The 26,392-nt window shown below is 38.8% G+C and overlaps 1 protein-coding gene across 2 annotated transcripts in view; it reads right to left on the reverse strand.

The window, feature by feature from the left end:
• The window catches only part of CEP97 (centrosomal protein 97), a 33,452-nt gene extending 13,703 nt beyond the window's left edge, over nucleotides 1–19,749 (reverse strand). Inside the window, exons 1-6 of one of the 2 annotated variants that reach the window (XM_069065315.1) lie at nucleotides 19,600–19,749; nucleotides 12,224–12,366; nucleotides 11,448–11,606; nucleotides 10,109–10,210; nucleotides 7,270–7,383; nucleotides 6,534–6,700 (exon numbers count right to left, since the gene is read on the reverse strand). In XM_069065315.1, the coding sequence (XP_068921416.1) occupies nucleotides 6,534–6,700; nucleotides 7,270–7,383; nucleotides 10,109–10,210; nucleotides 11,448–11,606; nucleotides 12,224–12,366; nucleotides 19,600–19,645 (731 nt within the window). In that variant the 5' untranslated portion in view covers nucleotides 19,646–19,749. The remainder of the gene's footprint in view (nucleotides 1–6,533; nucleotides 6,701–7,269; nucleotides 7,384–10,108; nucleotides 10,211–11,447; nucleotides 11,607–12,223; nucleotides 12,367–19,599) is intronic. The other variant, XM_069065316.1, reaches the window with a different exon arrangement.
• Between the last annotated feature and the right edge of the window lie 6,643 nt (nucleotides 19,750–26,392).

The raw sequence follows: 26,392 nt of genomic DNA on the forward strand, positions 1-26,392 counted from the left end.
TTTTTAAAATTGAGTTCCAAATTCTCTCCATTCTTCCCTCCCCACCCACCCTCACTCAGAAAACAAGCAATTCAATATAGGTTAAACATGTGTAGTTATGCAATACAATTCCATAATAATCATGCTGTGAAAGACTAACTATATTTCCTTTCATCCTATCTCGCCTCCCATTTGTTCTATTTTCTCCTTTGACCCTGTCCCTTTTCAAAGGTGTGAAACCTTATTTCTATTTGCTAAATTTACATTAACATTGATTGAAAATTTAGGAGTATTTTTGTGGCAACTCTGCACCAAAACAAAGATGGAGTGTTATCATTTTGACACAAAAATCTGTTCTCATTCTGAAAATTATTACAAAGATGCAAAAGCCCTCTTGAGCATTTTAAAATTCACAATTTATAGGGGGCAGCTAGGTGGCACAGTGAATACAGCACCAGCCCTGGAGTCAGGAGGACCTGAGTTCAAATCCAGCCTTAGACACTTAACACTTAACCCAAAAACTAGCCATGTGACCTTAGGCAAGTAATTTAACCCCAAATACCCTCCAAAAAAAAATCAAAAATAAAATAAAATACATACTTTATGTCCATATCACCACCAATATGCATACCACCTGCCCACTAGAGGCTCTGCCACAGATATGGGAAAATAAGCTAATTTTCCTAACTTCTTAAGACCCCTAATAGATACAACTGGAAATATATCGGTCTCTGGGGCACAAAATACAGTCAACTAAGTTCACTGTAACTTGTCCTCATGACAAAATGGAAAAACTGGTTCTTGGTTATGTGGTTGAACTATATTAAACTGAGGTGACTAAGTGGTCTAGCTAACTGTCAAGACAAACATGAAAAGTTTTCTCCATGTTCAAAAAATAGTGCAATTATAGGATCTAAGCAAATCATTTATGGATCTACAGGATCAGCAACACAATGAGGAAAACCTCATCTTACCTTACATTATGTTTTACAATTCTTGGGAAGATTGGTTTATCTTCAGGAAACTGTAAAGTTCCTTTAATAAACCTAAATTTTCCCCAGAAACCAAGGTCTATCTTTTTAATACAGAAAGGAAACAAAATACTGTACTAATTAGAAATATAATACTGTGCTGGGGTTCAAGGACCTGGATTCAAATCCCATTTTTTTATGATCTTATGTGACTTCAAGGAAGTCATTTAATCTCCTTGAGTCCCAGTTTCCTCACCTGTAAATAAGGGGGTTAGACTAGATACTTTCTCATGTCCCTTCCAACTCTAGATCTAGGACCCTAAGACATTCTAATGGGGCTGTAAATCATAGAATATTTTCATCCACAAAGAATCAAAAATGTGTATCACTAAGAGAACAATGGAGAAGCACAAGATGGATGTGATCAGGTTGCAATGCATAATAAATACAAAGCTAGAAAGAGGAATAGTAAAGGATGCTGTCAAGGAAATGTATGCTCCAACAAGAAGATGGGCTGACCATTGGGGAATAGCAAGGAGAAAGACAATGAGATGCACATGTGCTCCAATGGCATCCTGGCAATGTGAGGAGGAAGTGAATGAGATGCTAAGCAGCCAAAGGGGCAGGTCTCCCGGGAGGACTTCATGGGAGGACATGGACAAGCACTGCACAAGATGGTCAAGTTCAGATGGGTTGTGATATGCATCACTGAATGAATGAGTGAATGAATGAATGAGCATTTATCAAAGACTTGTCTCATGCCTGTCACCGTACTAAGTAATAAATACAAACACAAAAGGCCGATGGATCCTACCCTCAATGAGCTTACATTTTAATAGAGGCAGACAAGAGGTATAGGGGAATGGTGGCTAGGGATAGGTCTTTTGGTTTGGGAAGTCACAGGGATGGTAAATGGAACCAAAGGAGTAAAGGAATTGATGAGATCCCAGATCCACTTAAGTGCATGAAGTATTTACCAATGTTCATGTCTTCTCCTCTTACTGCAAGCTCCCCTAGTGCAGGGACCATGTCTTAGACAAGCATCCTATGGCCTTACAACCTTCACAGCAGTGCTCTCTACATACAGATTGTCTGACATATATCAAATTTGTTAAGAGAAACAATTCACAACAAAGGATATGCCTTTTTTACTCCTTTTAAAAAGTATCACTGTTCTCCACAGTTTTGCTCCCAATATATTTCAAATCAGGAACATAAAGTCTACTTAGGGGATAACTGGTATTAAAGTATGGAACAGAGATCTCCAGTAAAAGAGTTCCAAATAACAGTCAGGTTCTGGTGAACTCAATAGATACCACTTACTCTTGTTTATGCTTAAAACCTCAGCCAAGCATCAGTAAATATCAGCAATTCTAAGACAATCCACTATTCAAAGTGTCTCAGGTATAATCATGTAGCCAACATTTTGACCACTTGAATCTATTAAAGAAATATAATGAACACTAAAGAACTATTGAAGAGAGTGGAGAGTTGTAGGCATCAATCAACAAGCACTTATTAAACACCTATCATGTGCTTGATACTGTGCTGGAAACACCTTCACTACACACTGGAATTAGAACTATTACTACCATATGGATGGTAAGCATTTTCACAAGAACCTGTTCTTGGCAATACCAATTGAACTGAGTGCATACAAAATAAAAAACTCATTCCCAGGCTCCTGAGATCTAAGGCTGAAGTGTAGACCAGCAAAATGGCTTGAAGATTTTATTCACCTTATTACTTCTTTTACTCCCAGATTCAAGATTATAAACAGATGGCTTGCTTAAAAAAAAAAAAAAAAAGAAAAAACCCATTGATGGCCTATCCAGCTACATAAATGATTTAAAACAATACTGTAATCATTGAAAAGTTTTGTACAAAATGTTTAAAGTGAGGTCCAAACCCAAAAGAAAAGTATTTGAAAGTGCAGAAACTTGGACTTTGTATAATTATGTTCTGTTTTCCTTAAAGTCCCCTTTAGCTTCAACTGGTTTAAGCGCTGTCCAAAATCTCTACCCATAAACTCTCAGGTAACATGGTCATAAGAATATTATTGTCATCCTAAGTAGAGGTAAAAAGGAGCATTTCAAAAATGAACTCTATCACCCATACACACTGAAGATAACAAGACTGAATTAGTAATCAAATTTCCTCAAACACAAACTAAACAATTCCTAGAGCACCATCCACTGCTAGAAAGGGAGAAATCGACCTTCCAATTTAGGTAGTCCAGGAGTTAAATGAATCACTCACCTACTGACACCTATATTCTAGCTAAGCAACACTAAATTCATTCCACTACCTGCCTTCTACCAGTGTTGTCAGGAATATTTCAGAGAGAAGAAAGAACAGGGAGAAGAGGAATGAATGCTTATAGGAAGAGGAAGAGAAAGGGAGAGGAAAGGGGAGAGAAAACCCTTCTGGCCACAGCTGTTCATCCTACTAAACATTATTGGTCAAAGTAGCCAGCAATAAGGGAAAGTGGAGGGAAAGGGGGAAAAAGAAAGAAAGAAAAGAGTCACCGAGGCATCTTTTTTTTTTTTAATCAAAAGAACAAAAAAAAGTGTAGAAAGAAGGTCACACATGCAGGACAGCTTTGATAGCTGTAAGCTGATCTTATGACATACTTAAAAGAAAAGCAAGCTATACCTCGGAGACATCTGCAGTTTCATATATAATTATTTTTCTCTGTTCTACCACATAGATGCAAATGCCTGTTCTATTTGATGTTGGTTAAGTTCAAAATAAAAATATAAATGAATTTTTAAATTTTTTTAAAGCAGAGGAAAAAACAAGCCAGTGCTTCTTTTCCTGGACTTTTTTGGAGGGGGGAGTGGAAGGAATAGTTAAAGGAGGAGAAAAAGGGGAAAAAAAAAAAAAGGAGCAAGAAGGTAACCTTACTCTACCTCCTCTCCTCACTTAACCCCCATTCAACTTCTTATTCCAGAACACTATTCCCCTCTACCCATTCCTCACCCCCCAATCCTTTGGAACCCCTCTCCCTAACCTACTCCTGGTTTTGTTGGAGCCCGTGATCTAGGCTTGGCATTGGGGACACCCCTATTGCCAGCACAAAGTTTGCAGTGAATGGAGGGAGTCCTCAATTTTCACTGTCAAGGTTACAAGTTGGAAAACTAAATGCATTTTCCCACAGACACACATTTATATATGATGGCTAGGCTCAATCATACTGTACTTCAATTGCAATGTAGGCTACAAAAGCTTCTGTGGAGTGTCCCGGGGAGCTAATCATTAGGTGGGGTTTGTGAAAGAGAGGAAGGAAGGAAGGGATAGAGGAAACATGCAGATTTTAAGCACCTATTGTTTGCCAAGCACTGTGTTAAGTGCCTTACAAATATTATATCATTTGATCCTCCAACAACCCTGTGAGGTAGATGTTATTATCTCCTTTTTGCAGTTAAGGAAATTGAGACACTGAGGTTAAATAATAAAAAGCTAACAGTTGGGGCGGCCAGGTGGCTCAGCGAGTGAGAGCACCGGCTCCAGTGTTGGGATGACCTGGATCAAATCTGGGCTCAGATACTCAGCACCACACCCAGAAATAACTGGCAGTGTAACCTTGAGCAAGTTACTTAACCCCGATTGCTTTAAAAAAAAAAAAAAAAGCTAACAGTCATAGCGTGCTTACTTTGTGCCAGGTACTTTGCTAAAATCTTTACAATTATTATCTCATTAACTCTGGGAGGTAAATGCTATTATTATCCCCATTTTACAGTTGAGGAAATTAAGGCACAATAGAGGTTAAGTGAGTTGCTCAGGGTCACACAGCTAATGAGTGTTTCGGGGAGGATCCAAACTCAAGTCTTTTTGGGCAGTTAGCAATAACTACAGATTAAGTCACAAATGCTGTGCTCTACTTGAATGAGATACAAATGTTACACTAAATATTCCCAGGTTTTATACTGTTTCTCTTTACAACTATACCACAATGCTAATATCTCTTTTTAATATCAAATACACCAACGCCACCCTAATGATCCTGCTCCCACATCTAATGATGTTAAGCCAAACTCAGCTCAGCCCCCATTTCAATTTCTCCTTCCTACCAGCTCAGTCCAGTCTCTAATTCTCATTCCCAGGTCAATCTCCCTGAGACCACCTGGGCAATTGTGGCATCCCACTGAGAATTCCAGGCTGCTCAGCTTTATTTCTATAGCATTGTTCCCAGGTAAGGCCTTGTTTTTGTGGAATTAGTTGATGAAATTATGCAAGGCACACTTGTGGAGTAAGAAATCTGTAAATACAGATAGAAATCATCTTCTATATAAAGTATTCCTTTTCTATACCATAAGGATTCTTTACATGCCTCTGCCACATAAAATGTGAAAATACTGTTGAAATGAGAACCAAAAAAAATCCTGAAATGGAATTTGATGTTCAAGTTAACAAAATGATTTTTTTTTTAAAAAGATACCAATTCTAAAACAGTGAAGGAAAAAATAAGGAGTTTGGGAGTCCTATTTCTTTTTCTTTTTTTCCTCTTTTCTTTTCTCTTTTTTTTTAAAGATTTCATTCCCCATCTCACTCAGGGTAGAATTTGCTGGGGATACTCATGGACCTGACTCTATTTCCAACCTGAACGGATTTGTCCCTCCCTAGGCAACCAGGTAGGATCTTGCTCCTAGAGGTTCACCATGCTGATACCAAACTGTGAATCTCCAATTTGCACAGCCCACCATTGCTCAAAACTCCTGAGTTCCAAAGATCCACAAACTTCAGCCTCCCTGGTAGCTGGAATTACAAGCATATGCCTATTTTCTTTAAACAGATTCAACACTTGAATGTGAAAACAAAGTTCCATATCCTATCACTAAAGAACCCTGCTCCCTAAAAATAGCTGAGGTAGAAAAAGGATTAAAAGCATTACAGTTTTCAAGGTCTCTGTCCAATTTAACTTTCATCATAGGCTATAGTCATCATGATTCTGCAGAGACATCACTATACTGCCAGAGAAAAAGCCCCAGGGATATTTTATTCTGTGATTCCAAAAACTATCGATTTAGTAGAGAGCTTTCACTATTCTATTTTTTTTTTTGCTTGACCATAAAAGTCTACTCTTAATGTCTCACTCAAAAAAAAAATCTATATGTAACCAAGAATAGATTAAAACTAAATGTATCTATACATCCTCACAAAATACTTTGCTCATTCATATTCTGAGCACATTGTGCTGAGAAACAAAAAAGGGACAGCAGAACTATGATTTCTTCAAGAACTAGAAAATATAAGAAAAATAAGAGCTATATTCCATGCCTAGAATTTAAAACTGAACCCCAAAACTGTATATGTTAAATATACTGAATCTTTTATAATAATAAGACACTGTACTGCACAGAATCTGCTATAACATGTTTAGGACACAGAACAGTGTGACTTGGTTACCAAAAACCACCATTAAGAGAGAACCCAAAACAGCACCTACATGACTTTTCAGAGATATCCTTTTCACAGTGTGTATTTTAAGAATTGTTCAATGTATTCATTTCCTATTAGCTAGGAATAAAAAGTCTTTCTATTGATTTCTATGATGTGTGATGCTAAAGAGGTTATATTCACCTTTCCTTTTGAGAAATCACATATCCATCTAGGACTTTGAGGTTTAAGCACCAGCTGACAATGTATGGCCGATAGTCAAAGCCTGGAATGGAAGGTGTGGCCATCACACAGGGATTGTTCATGATTGACAACTGTTCCAACTCAGAAAGGGATGCCAAGAAAGAAATCTGGAACAAAGGAGATCTTTGTTGAAACCAAAGAACTACTTAGTGTCAAGCACTGGATTTCTGATGAATTCACATCTTAACAAAACTGGAGGAGACAATTTCTCTATTGTTCTGAAAATGGGCCACCTTCTGCTCTATCTGCTAACTTTTAAAAAATCAGCAACAATATGGCCATCTGTCCCTGCTGTACTTGGATTATCCCTTAGAAAAGTATCATCTATCAGCTTCCCTGACACAAAGAGACCAGAGTATTTGTAAAACCATCTATGGTAACTGAGGGAAAGGCATATACATGGTGTCAAACTTCTTTCACCCAGATGGTCATAGATGGATTATTATGGGTTTAACATATTAAAGTGAATGGAGTCCAATCCTACACTGATATATTGGGATAAAGGGGGGATGGGAGGGAAGAGAAAGAAGAATAAAATCACATACAAGAAGTAAAAATGATTTTTAAATTCCTCCAAAGTACTGAAAATATAAAACTAACTTATGATCCCACCCCACCCTCTCTACTGGATCTTTTTTAGCTCTCTTCTTCATATAAATGGTTATCAAATGTGTACCTCATTTAGGTCTCGTATTTCATTCTCTGCCAGTGAAAGGATAGCAAGGCTTCGAGGTAGACAAGCTGGAGCCGTTCTAAGAGAGGTGATGATATTTCCATGTAGCAGGAGAGTCTTTAAAGCAAGACCAAATAATAGGTAACCAATTAAAGCAGTACAAAAGAAAATCTACTTTGGCAGTGTTGCAATATTATATCAAATTTCTGATACAGAGATAGATTTAGTTATTGCTGTACAAAGCATAGGATTACAAAATGTTAGATCTAGAAAGGACCTTAGATAGCTAGTCCAAACCCCATCATTTTAGAGAGGAGAAAACTAAGGCCCAGGACTTGTCCAAGATCAGTGACTTGCCGGGGATCACTCAACCAGTTAGTGACATGCTATGAGACTTATAATTACATCTTAGTGATGCTCACTTATTTCAACTCAAAACTGAAAAACAAATGCATTAGAGAAATCATAAAGTAAAATTTCTCTTTAAATATGTTACTTGGCAATTTTAGTCATTTAAAAAAAAATCCAACTACCTTATCTATAGAAAACATGAAGGAAGCAGAAAGTAATTTCTAAAGTTGAGATGATAGGAATCATTTTATCTCAAGTCAACAGAAACTAGAAAAAAAAACACTGAATTTCTGGAGTTCTGACAATATGTCAACCAAATCTCCTTTTTAAAAAAAAAAAGCTATTCTGGGGTGGCCAGGTGGCTCAGCGAGTAAGAGCACCGGCCCCAGTGTCAGGATGACCTGGGGATCGAATCCGGGCTCAGATACTTAGCACCACACCCAGAAAAAACTGGCCGTGTAACCTTGAGCAAGTTACTTAACCCCAATTGCTTAAAAAAAAAAAAGCTATTCTAATTATCCTTAGTTTATTTATTAGACTCTCTTTTCATCTTATTATCTTAAAAATCTGACTACCTAGGAGCGGCCAGGTAGCACAGCAAGTAAGAGCACCGGCTCCAGTGTCGGGATGACCTGGGGATCAAATCCAGGCTCAGACACTTAGCACCCACCCAGAAACACCTGGCCGTGTAACCTTGAGCAAGTTACTTAACCCCAACTGCCTAGGGGCAGCCAGGTGGCTCAGTGAGTAAGAGCATCGGCTCCAGTGTTGGGATGACCTGGGGATCAAATCCGGGCTCAGATACTTAGCACCACACCCAGAAATAACTGGCCATGTAATCTTGAGCAAGTTACTTAACCCCAATTGCTTTTAAAAAAAAATCTGATTACCTCAAATCTTTTATGATAATTACTAATAAAAATGGTTTCTACTAAGAAAGTAGGAATAACTGAGCTAATGTTATTGATTTCAAAGTTGAATGACTCCACCAGCTGCTAATGATCCAAATGAGGGCATGAAGATGAAAAATCTATCTTAGAGATAATCCCTAAAAAGCAGTGATTTCCAATTGTTATTTGATTTCCAATTACCTTCCACTCCATAAAAGTCCCATAGGGCACGTGTCTATCTTTAAAAAGTAAAAAAAAATTAAAATTAATCCTATCTTTAAAATTTGGGGTTTTCAAATTAATTCTATAACAATTAAGATAATTGTAGGGATCTGGGAGTCACAAAACTAGATTTAGGAATCATTGCTCTAGAAATTCAGTCAAATCAAGGATTTCATATTGTATTCTAAAGGCCAATAACATTTATTGGCTCAAGAGAAATCATGTGCAGACAAGAGATGAAGATTATCTTTAGTTAAGAATTGCCAACTTTTTATACTGTAACCAGGAGCACATTCTATACAATAATAGCAGCACTGTATAATGATCAACTGTGAATGACTTAGTTATTCTCAGAAATGCTAATTCTAAAGGACTCATGAAGAAAAATAAGAGAAAGAACTCCAAAGAAAGAACTGATAGAATCTGAATACGGATCTAAGCATACTGTTTTCACTTTACTTTTTATGGATTTTTTCCTTTTGGTTTGTTTCTTCTTTCACAACATTACTAATATGAAAATATATTTCACATGATTGCACATATATAATGCCTATCAAACTGCTTATTACCATCTTAGGGAGGAGGGAGGTAAGGGGAAGGGAGAAAATTAAGAACTCAAAAATTTTTTTAAATGAACGTTAAAAATCTGTCTTTACACATAATTGGAAAAAAATAAGATACACTTTATTTTTTTTCTTTCTTTTTTTTAAAATTTTTTGGTCTTTATTAATTTGTTTACTTTTCGTTTACAAGCTTCATTTCCACAATTCCTTGAGTTTCAAACTTTCTCTCCCCCCCTCCTCCCCCATGGAGGCATACAATCAAGTATAGTATCTGCAAATACTTTCACACTAGGCATTAATCAGGTTATAAATAAGGATTGTATCATATGGAATGAACAATGGGAAAGAAGAAACAAAACCAAACAAGAAAAAGAAAAAGAGCGGGTAGTTTCCTTCAATCTGGGTTCAAACTCAGTTCAGTTCTTTCTCTGGATGTAGACATCTCTCTACATCATGAGTCTTTTGGGGTTGACTTATAACCCTGGATTGCTGAGAAAAGTCCAGTCTATCAAAGTTGGTCATCACAAAAGATACTCTTTTTTAAAAATGTTGCATTTAGGAAAAAAAAAAAAGATCAGACCAAGACATTGGTTTCAGATACAATTCCAATCCTCAGGGGATGGTGAAGAGAGCTAAAAGGGAACACAGAAAGTGGAGGAAAGAAGCAATTTTTCAAGGAACTATAGAAATCCTAATTTAAACATAGTCTATTCTCACATAGAAGCCTGACTTTATACTGATCATATACAGATCATTAACTGTTAACATAGTGTCTTCAAATCTCAAAGAAGCAATGACATCAGAGGGCACACTTACCTTCAGAATTATCAGTTTAGAAATATCACCTATTTGGGATATGTTATTGTCTGATAAATCAAGGTGTTGTAGAGCCGTGCAATTACTGATCTGGTCTATAGCCTAAGAGGGAAGAATATTAATTATGTTAATTTATGCATGAGCTCTATAAAACAAAACACTTTTTTAGTTCACAACTACTAGAAGTCTCCTCTCCTGACTCCTTCCATAATTACTAGAAGCAGGGTAGATAGAACCTGGAAAAAGAAGAGACTCTGGGGAAGAATCAAAGGGGTCTGGAAGACCATCGTGCCAATGCAGTGGCTACAGGAGTTGTACTAGAAAGGAAGAAGCCCTGGGTTCGAGTACCACCCCTGATACATTCTGCTGTAGTGACCCTGGGCAAATATCTTAATTCCTTGGTCCTCCAAACAACTTTTTAATGACAGGCAGTATACAAAAATGCTAACTTAATTTGGTATTTGTCAAGCTTGGAGTAAATTTTTAAAAAATATTTTAAGTCTATAATTTACAAAGAAGGCACTGATCCACTTGGATAGAGGAAGTTTCTCACCATGAGCTGAAACCACAAGTCCAGCTGAGAGAGAGAGAGAAAGAGAGAGAGAGAGCAATGGATTCCCATATCATGATAGTGGGGCATGTTTAACAGGGTTTTTAGAAAATGTTAGAGCTAAAAATCTTACCACATGGAAATATGTTTTATGACTGTACTTGTATAACCTATATCAAAATGCCTGCCTTCTCAACGAGGGGGCAAAGAGGAAGGGAGGGAGAGAATCGGGAAGTCAAAAATTTTAAGTAACAAATGTTAAAAATTGTTTTTACATGTAATCAGGGTAAAAAATTAAATATTAAATTTTAAAAAGAGAAAAAAAAAGCAAGGAGTCTTGGGTCAACCCCCTCACTTTGCAGATGAGAAAACTAAGTCCTAGAGTAATGAAATGACTCAGCCTAGTTGGCTGGTAGAAGAAGCAGCACTAGAACTCAGATCCCTGGCCTCCTTCTCCAGGGCTTGCCCCATACTATATTGTGTAAGCCTCAAGTCATCTCTATTTGACACTAATTTATCTGATAAATCCTGGGGAAGTTTGATTTTAATGGTGGTTATTTTGTTTAGTTTTACTGTAGACAAATCCTTCCTCTGAGAGGTTTGATTTTAATGTTTCAATTTATGTATTTTCATTATTTTTTTAAGTATTTGAGTACCTGCGATATGGCATGCACAGTAAAAAAAAAAAAAAGGAAAAGGTAGCTCATTTCCTTCCATTCAAATAACATCTAAAACAATTTTTTCAAAGGTTCCTACTTTTCTAGTCTCTACTTTTTAAAAATTGTTTACCTTCAGATTATTTCCTGCCAAATTCAGCCATTCCAATTGTACTAGTTCTTTCAGTCCCTCCACATAGCCAATACTATTATGAGGCAGGTTCAGCACTCGGAGCTGAGTCAGTTTGGCCACACCCATCATCCGAACCAGTCGATTATTGGCAACTGACAACTGTGTAATGACCAGAAAAACAAATTATTCTCAGGAAAGATATATACAAACTTCAAGCTGATTTTAAAACAAAAAGAAAAAAATTTCCCTTCAAATTATGCACAATTTAAATCTTACATTTGTTTCATTCTATTTATATGTTTTAAAAAACTTTTTCACCATTCTCTAAACATTATATAGTATACATTGTACTTTTTTTCCATTTCCAAGCAAAACAAAATTAAAAAATTGAGAATCTGTAAATAAGATGCAGAACAAAATGGTACAATTTGTTACATAGGTCAAGAAAATATTCATCATAAAAAAGCAAGCTTTTAACCATATACTTAGAATGGGGGGAGGCCCCTGAAACCTTGGGAATACAGTATAATTATCAATATATTGTCATTATAATTATTTCACTATATTAACATTTAATTTATTTAATATTTTCATTACATCAATGTAATATATTATCAATATAATTATTTTCACTTTAATAATTTTTTCTAGACTGATATAAAGTAGGTATGGATGTTTTCATCCTAAGAACAAGCTGGTCTTGTTTTTTCAAAGTCTGTAGTTTTCCAGGGCAGTAAGTTCCTAAATCAACCATCTTCCCAAGTACCACTACTGACCTGTATTAGTCTTCGGCACTTCTCAAGATTTTCCAATTTAATAATCTGATTTTTATCAAGAATCAAAGTATGTGTATCAGCATCACAGGACAAATTTGGACCCAATTTCTGTAATCCTTGGCCTGACCAATCAACCACTGCACCTTGAAAAATGAGGGAAGATTGTTAGAAAATAAAGACAATAGGATACTTTTTCATAGAGAGATTAATTTTTGAACTAGACTGAGAGCAGAAGTAATACTGGATATTTAGATGAAATTGAATTGAGATAAATGTGAAGTTTTACATTCAGGCTCATGTGAAAAGACAGAAGTTTTAGAAGATTAGGAATGCAACGTGGGCCAAAAGTGTGATGAGTCACAGCCCATTACAATCTTCAGCTGTATTATTAGAAGTACAACATCCAGAACAAGGAAAGAAATTCCTCCAACATAAACTGGATTAGTCAAACCACATTCAAAATATTGTGTGCAGCTTGGCAAACCATGTTTTAAAATAAACATAGATAAACTAAGGGAGTCAAACACATAGCATACAGGAGCTGAAGGAACTGGGGATATTTAACCTGAAAAGGTGAAAGATGAGGAGGAAAATAATCTTCAAACATATAAAGGGCTGTCAAGTAGGAAACTTATTCAGCTTGGATCAAGAATTAGGACCAAGGGGGTGACTAGGTGGAGCAGTGAATAGAGCCCTGGCCCTGGAGTCAGGAGGACCTGAGTTCAAATCCCACCTCAGACACTGAACACTAGCTGTGTGATCTTGAGCAAGTCACTTTACCCCAATTTCCCAGTGTTCCCCCCTCCAAAAAAAAAAAAAAAAACTAGGACCAAGAGAAGATGCAATTAATGGTAGGCAAGTTTCAACTTAACAAATTAATAAATCATAGGGAAACCAGATCTCTACACATGGCCCTAAACTCCAGATCTGAAAAGGATCATCCTTTCTAACAATTAATAGCACAGAGGCATATTAAAACAACTCTGAAGTTCCACCTCACATTTGGCAAAGATGACAAAAAAGGAAGATGACAAATGTTGGAGGAGCTAAGGAAAAACAGGCCCATTGATACAATGCAAAATTATGAATCAGTTCAACCCTCCTGGAAAGCAATTTGGAACTATACCTAAGAAGTCACTAAACTATGTATATTCTTTGACCTTGTGATACTACTTTGGACAAAGAGATCATCCAAAGAGAATGAAAAAAGAGGAAAAGGACCCAGATGTACAAAAAGGACCCAAGTATGTAAAAAGGACTCATATGTGCAGCAATTATTTTTGTTAAAAATAAAAAGGGGAGGGGGCAAAGAATAGAACCTATAGGGAGAATGGCCAAAACAAATTAGGGTATATAAATATAACAAAATATTATTGGACTATGAGAAATGTTTGTAAAAGGAAGACATTCAAACGAATTTGGGATGACCTGAATGATCTGATACTGAGTTAAGTGAGCACAATTTATATAATAATGACAACATTGGAAAGAAGTACATCTTTGAAAGACTTAAGAACTTTGATTAAAAATGCATGATCCCAGAGGAACAAAAATTAAGCCTGATTTCTATCCCTTGGCATAGAGATGGATGAACTCAAGCTACAGAATGAAATGTGCATTTTCAGTCATGGTCAATGTGGGGATGTTCTGTTTGACTGTATCTATTTGTTATAAGGATGGTTTTCCCTCCACTTTTCAATGGGGAGAGACAGAATAGAAGAAAGCTATACATAAGGTTGTCAAAAAAGCAAGAACAAGGAAAGTAGAGCACTGAATTTTTTTTAAATGAGCAGAAGGCCAAAAGGAAACAAAAATAAACTTAAAAGGAAAAACAAGTTATATATAATGAGGGATTTTGAGTTTAATATATATTCCCCTTCTTCTGTGATACTTTATAAGTGGAAATGTTCATTTTGTATGCTCAAGTTCAGAATTTTTAAAATAAATAAAACAAATAAATGGCCTTATAAAATAGTCAGTACATCCTTACTTGCAGCAGCTAAGTGGCGGATAGAGCACTGGGACTAGAGTCTGGAAGACTCATCCTTCAGAGTTCAAAATTGGCCTCAGACGTTACTAGATGAGTGACTCTGGGCAAGTCACTTAACTCTGTTTGCTCCAGTTTCCTCATCTGTAAAATGAGCTGGAGAAGGAAATGGCAAACCATCCCAGTATCTCTGCCAAGAAAACCTCAGCTGAAATCATGAAAAATCAGACCTGACTGAAAAACTACTTAATAGCATTCGTTGAGGCAGCCCAATGTAGCAGTGAATAGAGCACCAGTCCTAGAGTCAGAAGGACCTGAGTTCAAATGCGGCATCAGACATTTAACACTTACTGGTCATGTGACCTTGAACAAGTCCCTTAACCCCAACTGCCTTGCCTTCCCCCTCCAAAAAGAAAAAAAAATAGCATTCCCTTACTGGAGAATCCACTCCTCAAGTTAGATGTTACAGAAGGGATTGTTGCTTCAGGAAAGGACTGTGCAAATTACTCTAAGATGCCTAGCAACTCTGCTCCTAAGAATTCAATTACTCAGTGTTCCTTAGGAATTAGCACATACACGACTACCAGACAGGGATATTTTGGATGGAATGGGGGAGGAAGCTTCTAAAATGAAGTATTTTATCAACTAATCCCACATAACTTGGAAACATGATTTTCATATTTTGTGGTTTTGAAATAACTTTTAAAAACTCACCAAGGTTAAATGGTGAAAAAGTGAGATATTGTTTAATTAAAATAAATATGTATCAGGTTCTTATTATGCAGAGTTCACTGGACTTTATACAACTTAAAAACAGAGTTCATCTGGACTTTATGCAACTTAAAAACTATTCCCAGGGTGGCTAGGTGGCACAGTGAATAGAGCACTGGCCCTGGAGTCAGGAGGACCTGAATTCAAATCCAGCCTTAACACTTACTGTGTGACCTTGGGCAAATCATTTAATCCCAATTGTCCTGCTCTCCAAAAAGCAAAAAAAAAAAGAAAAAGAAAGAAAAAAAAAACTATTCCCAATATCAACCTATCTAATTTACCTGGAGAAATCTGAGGACTGATGTTTTTCTGGCAAAATTTTTTTAAACTGCTAGTAAGTACTAATGGAACCCTTTAGTACTTATGTCTTCTAACTCATTCCCTCAACATCTACACAATTCCCCAGCCATGTCTGAAGTCTAATCCTTAGGGTACTTGTGCCTTTTTGGTCCCTAAAATGGCTCTATCAGTTACCATTTAATCTATTTGATAAGAGAAGACTTGTGAGGTAAGCCACCTTTAAAATGCCAAAATAAATTTATTAGGAATGGCTCTGAATAGCTATGAGATTGAAAGGTAAGAGAATAATCAGTTCTAGGCACACTATAGATACTTAATGATTTATTATACAGTCAAAGATAATTAAGAGTCAAAGGAAACTTAGAGATCATTTAGTCCAGCAATCTCATCTTTTTAAGTTTTTGTTGTTACCTTTAATTTTTTAACTAGTCATTGCTCAATATACCATCTCCCCCACCAATTGAAATCTCCCATGTGACAAAGAATAACAAACAGTTAAACAACAGTGACTACATCTGATGACAGGCAGAATTCTGAAGATGTGGCCTTTTAGCCTCTACTAAAAGAAGGGAGTTCCAGCCCCCTCATTTTATAGATAAGAACAATGAGGCCCAGGGCAAGTAAGAACATTTGCTCAAAACTGGAGAGTAAAGATAAACTGTCTCTAAGATTCTGCAAACAATCTCATGACTTTTTAAAGCTTCAGTTTCCCTGCCTACATGAACCAAATTTGCCTCCCCACAGTATGACTTCTATTTCCTCTTGCTTGTTGCCTAACTTTGGGTATTGTCAGAAGTATGCTGGTAAATGTTTAACAACTGGCTCTCTGGAAAAGATAATGTACCCCAACATGCTTTTCAGTTTAACTGGAATAATTAACATTTTCTTGCGTCCTTAAGTCTAATCAATAAAGTTACAAACCAAGACCTGATTTATACCTAAATGCTCTTACTGAAAATTTAACAACTGGCTTGAAAGCCAATTCCAGCTAGCTCTAACACTCCCCTGTCAATTTGCAGCTATGGATTTTACTACTGGCTCTTTTTTTGGATTTTTGTCTACTGTGAACTTCTGGGCATCTCAACTGCTTTTAATTTTCCTTCATTGTAGCTTCTCTCTGATATGGACATACTACTTCCCCAATCGTTTTTCATTTAAAGGATTAGATTTGCAAAATACCTGATAAGTTGTTACCAGCCTTTGTCAGGAAGATTCTATCCCTGGCCAGTAGTCAGTCATCCCTTTATTTTAAGCCATGATGGAAAAATCCAAATCCCATTCTCAGATACCACCTTCTTACTTAGCTGTTAACTTTTCAAATCAATCTTTCTTTTCTGTACACGTTGCTTTTGATGGGGAATAATGAGAAAAATGTGCCCATGTTTATGTTTAGCACATTGTTTTATAACTTTTAATAATATTTTCCAGGTCCCTTCTCATATTGTTATTTGTAACCAAACAGCACAGCCACCACAGAATCATAAGTACATAGTGGTCATCCATTTTGACAAGATTTGGAAGGTCCTCTGCTATGTTTTGGACACTTGTCTCAGAAAGACAATAGACCTCTCCACTGTTATTAACAGATCGAAAAATAGCTGAGAACCCCTGATCACTTACTGATGGGGGATGGCAATAGGTTATACAGGAACTCTGATCCTCATCAAAGACTACAATGCCTGAGATTCAGTCTGGAAAAGAATTCAGTAGGCCCAAGTAGACTTGGAGTCAGAATTGTAAAAGTTTTTTGTTACGCTTTACAGCGGGGCAAGGGTTCTTAGGGAACCTGCAAGTTTATTGTTATGCTGTACAGCAGCAAGGGTTCTTAGAGAACCTGCAAACTTAAAGAAGACATAGGCATAGTTTTAAGGAGTCTAGGCAATTAATCAGATGTCAATTATGCTAACTAGGTAAGGGTGGGATTAGGTAGGAGTTAAGGAGTGGTCAGTGCTTAAAGGGTCATGAACTTTTAATGTCAACTTCGAAGGCATATTGCCTATAATTCACTGGGAAATAGCCCAAGGAGGGGCTACCTGGAGGTGTGGTTTTAGGCCTGAAACGTCACTAAGTCAGCTAGCAGTCAAGGGCTGATTGAGAAGTGCCTAGACTGCCCCTCAACAGTGTCATGTTTGACAAGATGGATGTTGGAAACCGAGGCTAACAGAGACACAGTATGTGGATAATTGGCTAAGGAGTTAACCTATAGATAATGCCTCATAGGTCCAGCTGGCCATCTACTAAGGGGAGATAACATTTGCCTAAGCTAAAATGTTTATAGAAGGTTTAGTGAAGGATTCATAGGTGTAGCTTGTTATTGCTCCAAGCAGAGATAAACACTTCATGAGTTGTTGCTAGGCAGAGTGCTGGCAGGGGGAAGGGGCAGAGTTAATGCTCTGAGGCTGGGGAGGGGGGGAAAGTGTGATTTTAGACTGGTTTTACAAATTGATTTTACAAACTGATGTTACAAACTGATATTACAGACATAGATCCCAAGCACCCCATCATTACCACCACTATTTTTCTCTCCTTCCTCTGATTTTTTACTAGATGATTTCTTACCTGATCACTTTTGTAGCTCTACTTTGGCCAGTCCTGGAGGACAAAGAGCCACTTTTCCCTCAGAGCATAACTTCCTCTCCTTCAAAAAGAGCCTTAAATCTGTTGCTGATTTTAACTCCAAGTACAAAGTTCTACCTTTTCCTTCCCTTCCTTCTATGTAACATTCTTCCACTCTCCATCCTCCCGATAATATCCAAGTTTAAAGGAAGGAGCTTTTATTGCTCCTTTTGGAATATTTAAAGTAAGGGCAGTGGGAGTTGAAGGTATGTGAATATATTTTCTGCAAACTCTGGGGATATGGATGAAATGATGGACTGAAATGTGCTCAACTAGGTTTCTGGTATATTTTACACAGCTGTTTTTCTAGGCATGAGAACCTGACATAAGTTGAAAAAGGGTAAAACCATAGCTTCAAATTCTCACAAACTGTAGCATTCTAGAGTTCTATCTTTAAGTCTGTCACAGCACATATTCCAAAGTCTGCTATAAACATATTCTAAAGGAGGCAACAAGTCCCCTAAAGAGAGTATTTATGTAGGGGGAGTGGGAGGAGAGAAAATGAAGATTCTCCCTCTCCACAAGGGTGTTGGTAAACAGACACAGTATGCTTGTCAAAATCACAAATACATGAGACAATTATGAGAAGACTCATTATGCTACAGTCAAAGAGGACACGTGAGGTTTAGAGCCTACTCTAACACTGGGATCTGTGAGGAAATGGAAAAAAACTGGGAAGGGGGAGCATCTGGGGGGAGGCCAAGCTGTTGGGCCTCAAAGGAGGTTTTTGTTGTTTTTAGGGATAGCAGGAGGAGGGGAAGAAAAAGGTCTTCAAGAGAATTTCTGCTTATCTTACCAACTGGCCACGAGTTGATGAAATCTTTGGTCATGGCCACCTCTCGAGTTATGATTAACTGGGGGGATGGAGGGTTGGGGGGGGAGGGGTAGAACTGTATGGTATACTCTCATCACAAGAGCCTCCATGATCCTGTGGAATAAGCGCTGGATCTGGAGTCCATTGCCTCAAAAACCCTCTATGGAAAATCTCTGATGCTGGTGCCTCTACCTTCTGCACTGATCCAAGCAGGAGGAGCTGGGTATATAGTCTCACCCACTGCATGTCAGCCAAAACAAAGGTGATTGGCCCCACGACCTGCCTGGGCAAAAGTGGGGATGCTCTGATTAAGAAGGACCCCATTCCAACAGCGTGCATCCAAGGCCAAGCCCCAGCCCCCTGCATCTGAGGACCAAGGGTCCATGACTGATGCTTCCCCCCCAGCCCGCCTGGCCCCCACTTCATCAAAGTCATCAGGCCCCTCCTACGCGAAGACGATGAACAAGAGACTCAGAGCAGAATGAAGAAGAGGGAGGGGGCGGGGAGGATGCTCCTGCAAATTTGGCTCTTCCTTTACCCAGGCCTGTCCAAGTCCCAGGCAAGGAGGACTCTTCCCCAAGCCCAGACAAACCAAACAAGCAGCGGGACCAGCGCGCGGGGCTAGACGAAGCCCCCTGGGAGCTGTAGTCCAGCCCTTCGGCCCTCGCCTTGTCACCGAGGGAGCTACAAAGCGCGGGAAGACTACAACTCCCAGAGCGCAGCACGCCCTGCCGCCCCAACCGCCAAGCCTAACTGCAGCTAGAGAAGAAACGACCCGAAACGCAGCGACGAAATGGGGAGCCGCCCGGCACCCTTCTGTGTAGAGGCTATTACTGGAAGCGAGACTGGCGAAAGGCTCTCTACACTAAAGGAACAAGGTACTTTTACCTTCTCCCGGTGGTAAAGCCGCGTCGCTCCGCGCCGCCGTCGCCATACTTCCCGCTTGCTAATACCAGGCAACCGACTTCCCGAAGCTCTGTGGGGTATGTAGTCTAGTTAGGCTAGCGCAAAACTACTATTCCCAAGATGCACAGCGCCCATCCCTCAACACCCCACTCCCAACCCCCTCCCCAGGGCTAGTGGGAAGGAAGAACCCATTGCGTTCTGATTGGTCGAGAGGGTTTAATAAATTAAAGTAATATTGAACTCCAGTTTTACAGCTGGAAATGACTTAGAAACAGAGAAAACGTGTGTAGTTTGGACAATTTGCAAATTGCTTCCTATACCAGCTATTTCATCCATTCATCCCTTACTACATACCCCATATTGAAAGCCTGTTCAATCATTATAACGTGTGAGACCTATGGTTAACAACTGAACGTCAGTTCATCCAGCATGAAGATCGAATCATTTTTAATAGTGATTAATAGTAATTTTCTAGACATACTTGGGAGACATATTCTTTTTTTTTTGGAGGGGGGACGGTAGGGCAGTTGGGGTTAAGTGACTTGCCCAAGGACACCCGGCTAGTTTTTTGTGTTAAGTGTCTCAGGCCGTATTTGAACTCAGCTCCTCCTGACTCTAAGGCTGGTGCTCTATTCACTGCGCCACCTCGTCGCCCCTGATGTCAAGAGACATATTCTCGAAGGTGGTAACTGAATGGTAGTAGAGAATAAATGGTAGTAGAGAATAATGGTAGTAGAGAATAAATCCTAGGTGTGTGAAGTTACTGCAATGATAGTAATTTGAATGAAAGGAAGAGAGAATATGAATTCGTTGGTCCTAAGGAAGGGTATGTAAGAGTGAAAGTGAGGTAGTGAACACTAGCTTTAGAGACCCCACAAGTTTGAAGTATGGGAAAGGAAAAGACTTCAGGGAATATAAGGAGAGTATGACTTAGCCGAGGGCAGAAGCTGATGGACCTAACCTCGATACTGAGCCCTTAAAGACTTTTTTGCATGTTCTACCGTGTTTCCCCGATATTTTTTTTTTTGACAGAAAAACACCAGAGGGCTTATTTTCAGGGGAGGGCTTATTTTAATGAACATTGACAGCAATTTTAATATACAGGTAAATGTGAACAAAAAAATGTACCTTTATTCAATAATGAATTCAATAAAGAACAGGATGACGGGCTCACTGCAGCGTGCATTTCAGGGGGGAAGGGGACGGTGCATACAGAGGGTACCGTAATGTAGCGTGTAGCGCAGGGGATCACCTTCACTACAGTAGCAATCTCAATAGGGCTTATTTTCGGGGGGAGGGCTTATTTTTGGGATAGGTCTTATTATCGGGGAAACACGGTAGGTCCTTGTTTCCTCCCCTGATGTCATACCCATTTGGGGGGGAAATTAAAAAAAAGTTAAATGAGGTTCTGTATATCTAGATGGCATGTTTCTGAGCCCCTCTTAATTACCACACAAGAATAAGAGAACCCAGGGGACACAAATGAACCTGAAGCTTGCCTTATCAGTGACCACAGCTTAACTGCCAGTGAAGTTTCCATGACTCAAAGCCATCCATCTACATCCAGCTGGGAAACTTCATCCACAGAAAATTGTTCTATTTGGACTTTGAGCAGAACAACATCCACTATAGCACCTTGTTTGAAATGTGGCTTAAGACTATATTTTTCTCTATCAAGTAAAGTGCATTTTTCCATAATTGATAAACAATAAACTCAGAAGGAGTTCAGATTTTGTCTTTGTATCCCCAGCACTTAGGACAGTGCCTGGCACATAGCAGGCACGTAAGAAATGTCTGTTGACTAATAAATGGATTCTCTCCATTCTCAATGAGGTGACTGTAAAGATGTGATCTGCTATAAACAGTCATTCACAAAAGCATGCCCTCCATCATAGGTAGTATGGCATGGCGGGAAAAGAGCTGGCCTCAGAGTCAGGAATACTTGGCTTCAAGTTGGAGGTGCATTTAGGGTTAGGTTCTAGGGAACAGTGTCTGTATGGCCTGGGCGGGGGAGGGAAGGGGACAGTTGTCTCTTAACCTAGAAGTACTCTGTACATCCTGTGAGACTGCAATTTGCTCAGAGCAGTTTCTCATCTACATTGATAGATGGAGTCCCCTTATTGAGAGTTCCCAATACCAAAGAAATTAACTAGGTGGCGCCATAGTGCACAGAGTGCCGAGTCTGGAAAACTCATCTTGCCGAGTTCAGATTTGGCCTTAGACACTTGCTAACAGTGTGACTCTGGGCAAGTCACTTAACGTGTTTGCCTCAATTAATGTGCTGGAGAAGGAAATTCCAAACCACTCCAGTATCTTTGCCAAGAAAGCCCCAAATGAGGTCACAGAGTCAAATATGACTGAAAAATGACCCAACAACAAACAAAATCACATATCCAGACCAGAAAGACCCTTGATAATTCATAGACCTTTCTCTCAAAGATCTTATAGAGATGGAAAAGTAGGCATATGGGTCAGTAGTTGCTAATGCCAGCCTCCATTCTTTTGTGTTCTTCCTATCTTTGAAACCTGCTAAAAATGAACCCCTAATTTATATGAACTAATGCAAAGTGGAATAACCAAAGCCCAAAAAAATATGAGAACACTCCTTTTTGCAAAGGTAGGGTGGGTGAATTTCCACAGATGTAGAACATTGCACATATTATCAGATTGTTAATGTATTAATTGGTTTACTGATTTTTTTTTCTGTTGTTCTTTTTAAAATCCCTTGTTAAATGTGACTGAACTCTGTGAGGGGCAAGAAGAGGGATTTGAACTCATGAAAATGTGTCTTACTGATTCCTATCCCTGTCTTCTATCCACTGTACCACCTAGCTGCCCCAGAGGAGGGCTATAAGGGGAAATTTAGGCAATGATGAGAGCATACCATACAGTTCTACCCCCCCCCAACCCTCCATCCCCACAATTAATCATAACTTGAGAGGTGGCCATGACCAAAGATTTCATCGCCTCATGGCCAGTTGGTAAGATAAGCAGAAGTTCTCTTGAAGACCTTTTTCTTCCCCTCCTCCTGCTATCCCTAAAAACAACAAAAACCTCCTTTGAGGCCCAACAGCTTGGCCTCCCCCCAGATGCTCCCCCTTCCCAGTTTTTTTCCATTTCCTCACAGATCCCAGTGTTAGAGTAGGCTCTAAACCTCACGTGTCCTCTTTGCCGGTAGCATAATGAGTCTTCTCATAATTGTCTCATGTATTTGTGATTTTGACAAGCATACTGTGTCTGTTTACCAACACCCTTGTGGAGAAGGAGAATCTTCATTTTCTCTCCTCCCCCCCCCAACATAAATACTCTTAGTGACCCTGTTTGTAGTTTTCTTGGCAAAGATACTGGAGTGGTTTGCCATTTCCTTCTCCAGTTCACTTTACAGGTGAGGAATTGAGGGTTAAGGGACTTGCCCAGAGTCACACAGCTTGTAAGTGTCTGAGACCAGATTTGAACTCATGAAGGTGGGTCTTACTGATTCCTATCCCTGTGTTCTATCCACAGTAACACCTAGCTGCCCCAGAGGAGGGATATAAGGGGAAATTTAGGCAATGTAAGAATAGACTGTATCAAAATAAATTTTTATAAATCAATTCCTAAGTTAAAATTGTGTCATTTCCACTACAGATTTTCTCCTGCACATATTTTTCCCAACTTCATCCTCTAGGATTTTTACTTTATTACATAAATTTTAACTTTATTTTCACCAAATTCATAAAATTTCACTTTAGTATATTATTGAATCTGAGGTATTGAGTACAAATGTGGGGATTCCACTGTTGGCAAATCTTTGCCTTTTCTTTTTTTTGGCTTTTTGGAGGGGGGAAGCGAAGGGCAATTGGGGTTAAATGACTTGCCCAAGGTCACAGGGCTAGTAAGTGTTAAGTGTCTGAGCTCACATTTGAACTCAGGTCCTCCTGATTCCAGGGCTGGTGTTCTATTAACTTTGCCACCTAACCGCCATGTTTGCCATTTTTTTGATCTATTTGTTGTCGGCCTCAGAATTGTGTCTGCAATACAGGTGTCTTCTCCAGTACCCTAGAGTTCCTACCCAACAGGCATTGAACTGGCAGATTCAGTGGGGGAGTGAAGAGGACTATATTAGCCTCAAGCCCCCATTCAGTGGAGACTTTATTCATATACCAGACAAATCACCAGAAATTAAACAATGCATTTAATTAAACTCAACTGACAAAATAATTAACAGGAAAACCTGTGTCATAAAGTCTTTCTTAACCTCTCATTAAGTCACTGGAAAACAATTTATAGTAGGGGGAAATGAACAAATCACAAAGGAGAAACTCAAACTCTGAAAATAATAGAGGGAGGGTGGCTGAGTGATGCAGTGAATAGAGTACAAGACCTGAAGTCAGGAAGACTCATCTTAGACACTTATTAGCTGGGTGACTTGGGCAAGTCACTTAACTCTGTTTGCCTCAATTTCCTCATCTGTAAAGTGAGCTGGAGAAAGAAATGGCAAACCACTCTTTTTGCCAAGAAAACCCCAAATGGGGTCACAAAGAGTTGGATACAACTCAAACTACTGAACAAAAACTGTCTTGTGTTGTCCCTGGAACAAACTCTCCTTAAGTTCCTTAGCCTTTCAGCTGTAAATTGCTTCAGTTCCTTCTCTCCAGTTATTAATCTCGGGAAGCTCTGACTCCCCAGCACTCTCTACCATAAAGCCACTAATGCTGTCTCTGAGTGCCTTTTGGCCTTCTGGAGAAGCTATACTTAGATTATTCAGCTTTTTAGTGCTTTTTAAAATCTTTAGCCCCCTAGAATTAGTGCCTAGAGGCAATACTTTTTAATGATGTTTTTAGATTCAACTGCCTAAGGGCCTTAGGCCTCAAATATTATTTCTCTCTTTGAGTCTGAGGCCAGTTTGGTTAGGAACTATTCCGTCCCTTTATTTGGTTTGTCTTTTGTTTTTGGTTGTTTTTTTTTTTAAACCTACCTTACAAGTCCACCCAAGCAGCATTTGAAAATGGCCTGACTATTGCTGTGAGATATTTCCTCACTCATTTCCACAAGGGTTTCCAAGCCTTACAACAACCTGAGTGAATGACTTTATTTCAGCTTTTCCCGGTCCCAGAGTCAGGTGGCATGCTTCTGCTGTACTATCTGTATGTCTCACACTATGGTTTTTAAAGGCTGGAAGTAAACATATACATACATACATACTTACATGTTGTCAACTTGTAAGTTTGGTCAAAGGAGGCAAACAAGCGAGGTGATATACTTATATCATGTATTCCCTTAAAGCTAACAGATACAAGCTGCAAAGGACTAAAACATAAGTTCTGACTGCCTGACACAAGAATGACAAAAATTTTATGTTTTAGAACAATCCCAAGATGTCTTTGTCCCTCAGATTTATGGTTTCCATATGGTTTTAGAAAGGAGTTTCTTAGTTTAATAAGTTTGTAAATACAAACTGACAAGACAATGAACAAAGTAGTGTCAGTTGGAAATTATGATCCCAGGATATCTGAGTTTTTCCCTCATATGGCATAAGTCCCCAAGATAAGAGAAGTCCCACTATTCTGGTTGCAGGTATCCTGTCACAAACAGGAAGAATTCTCGTTGTCAACCTTATCTGGTCCTTTAAGTTACTGACATAGGAAAGGGCATATTTAGAGCAAAATCTAGCAATCTGATTGATTAGTTCAGGCTTTGGCTCTTATTAAGGTCCAAAAATGATATTAAATGATTATAAATGTCTGTCTATATAGATGGATAGAGTGCCAGGCCTGAAGTGAGAAGAGCCACTTAGGAGCTGTGTGACCCTGTCAGTCTGCCTTAGTTTCCTCATCTGTAAAATGGGGAAAATAACACCTATCTCCTAGGGGCTTGGGGAGGATCAAATGAGATAATAATTGTAAAGTGCCTGGGACATAGTAAATGCTATATAAATATCATTAGCTATATTCCTGAGATGATCTGATCTCTTTTGGTTCTCCTCCTATCTAAACACTCCTCATTCTCCTCTGCCAGAGCTTTCCAAGTTCCATTCCCCATAAGCCAATCACCCCCAGAGCTCAGTCTTTTCTCTCCTCTCTCCATTCTCTCAGTGATCTCTTCAGGTATCGGGTTTAATGATCATTTCTACCCTAGGAAATCGGGACTGGAACTGTGATTTAATTAGTACAGGAATTTCCCAGTGTCAGTATAGTCTGGCACCTTCTCCACAACTAGAGTTTTAGAGTCACCTTGTTGTTTGTCTTTCATTGTCAAAAAGAGTTAATTGTCATTCCTCTATTAAGAAACTGTCAATGGCTCCCCATTGCCAATAGACAAAAATATAAATTTCTTAACCTGGTATCTAAGCCCCTCCACAATATGGCTTGCACCTACCTTTCCAGCCTTATTGCAGACCAGTTTCCTCCAATCTGTGTTCCAGTTAAATTGACCTGTTAGCTATTCCTTGAGCTTTGTGCTCCCATCTCGGGCTTCCATGCATTGACACAAGCCTTTCCCTATGCCTGGAATGCTTCCACCTGCCCCCAGATCTATATCCTGGAAACTTTGTCTTTCTTCAAGGTTAAACTCGGATGCTATGTCCTGCATTAATCTTTCACTGATGCCCCAGCTGTTCTGTCCCTCTTCACATTACATTGTATTTACTTGTCTTCTTTTGTATATATTATATTGCCCCCAATAGGATGTAAGCTCATTGAGTGCAGAAACTACTTATATGTGTCTTTGTATCTCAGTGCAATCTCTAAGACTATAAATTGCAAAGATGGTACTGACTATCCCCTCATATCTCTAT

The sequence above is a fragment of the Petaurus breviceps genome, unplaced genomic scaffold (genome assembly GCF_028583685.1).
Source record: "Petaurus breviceps papuanus isolate PSGF00001 unplaced genomic scaffold, PetGlider_PUasm1.0 90683, whole genome shotgun sequence".
Taxonomy (NCBI): domain Eukaryota; kingdom Metazoa; phylum Chordata; class Mammalia; order Diprotodontia; family Petauridae; genus Petaurus; species Petaurus breviceps.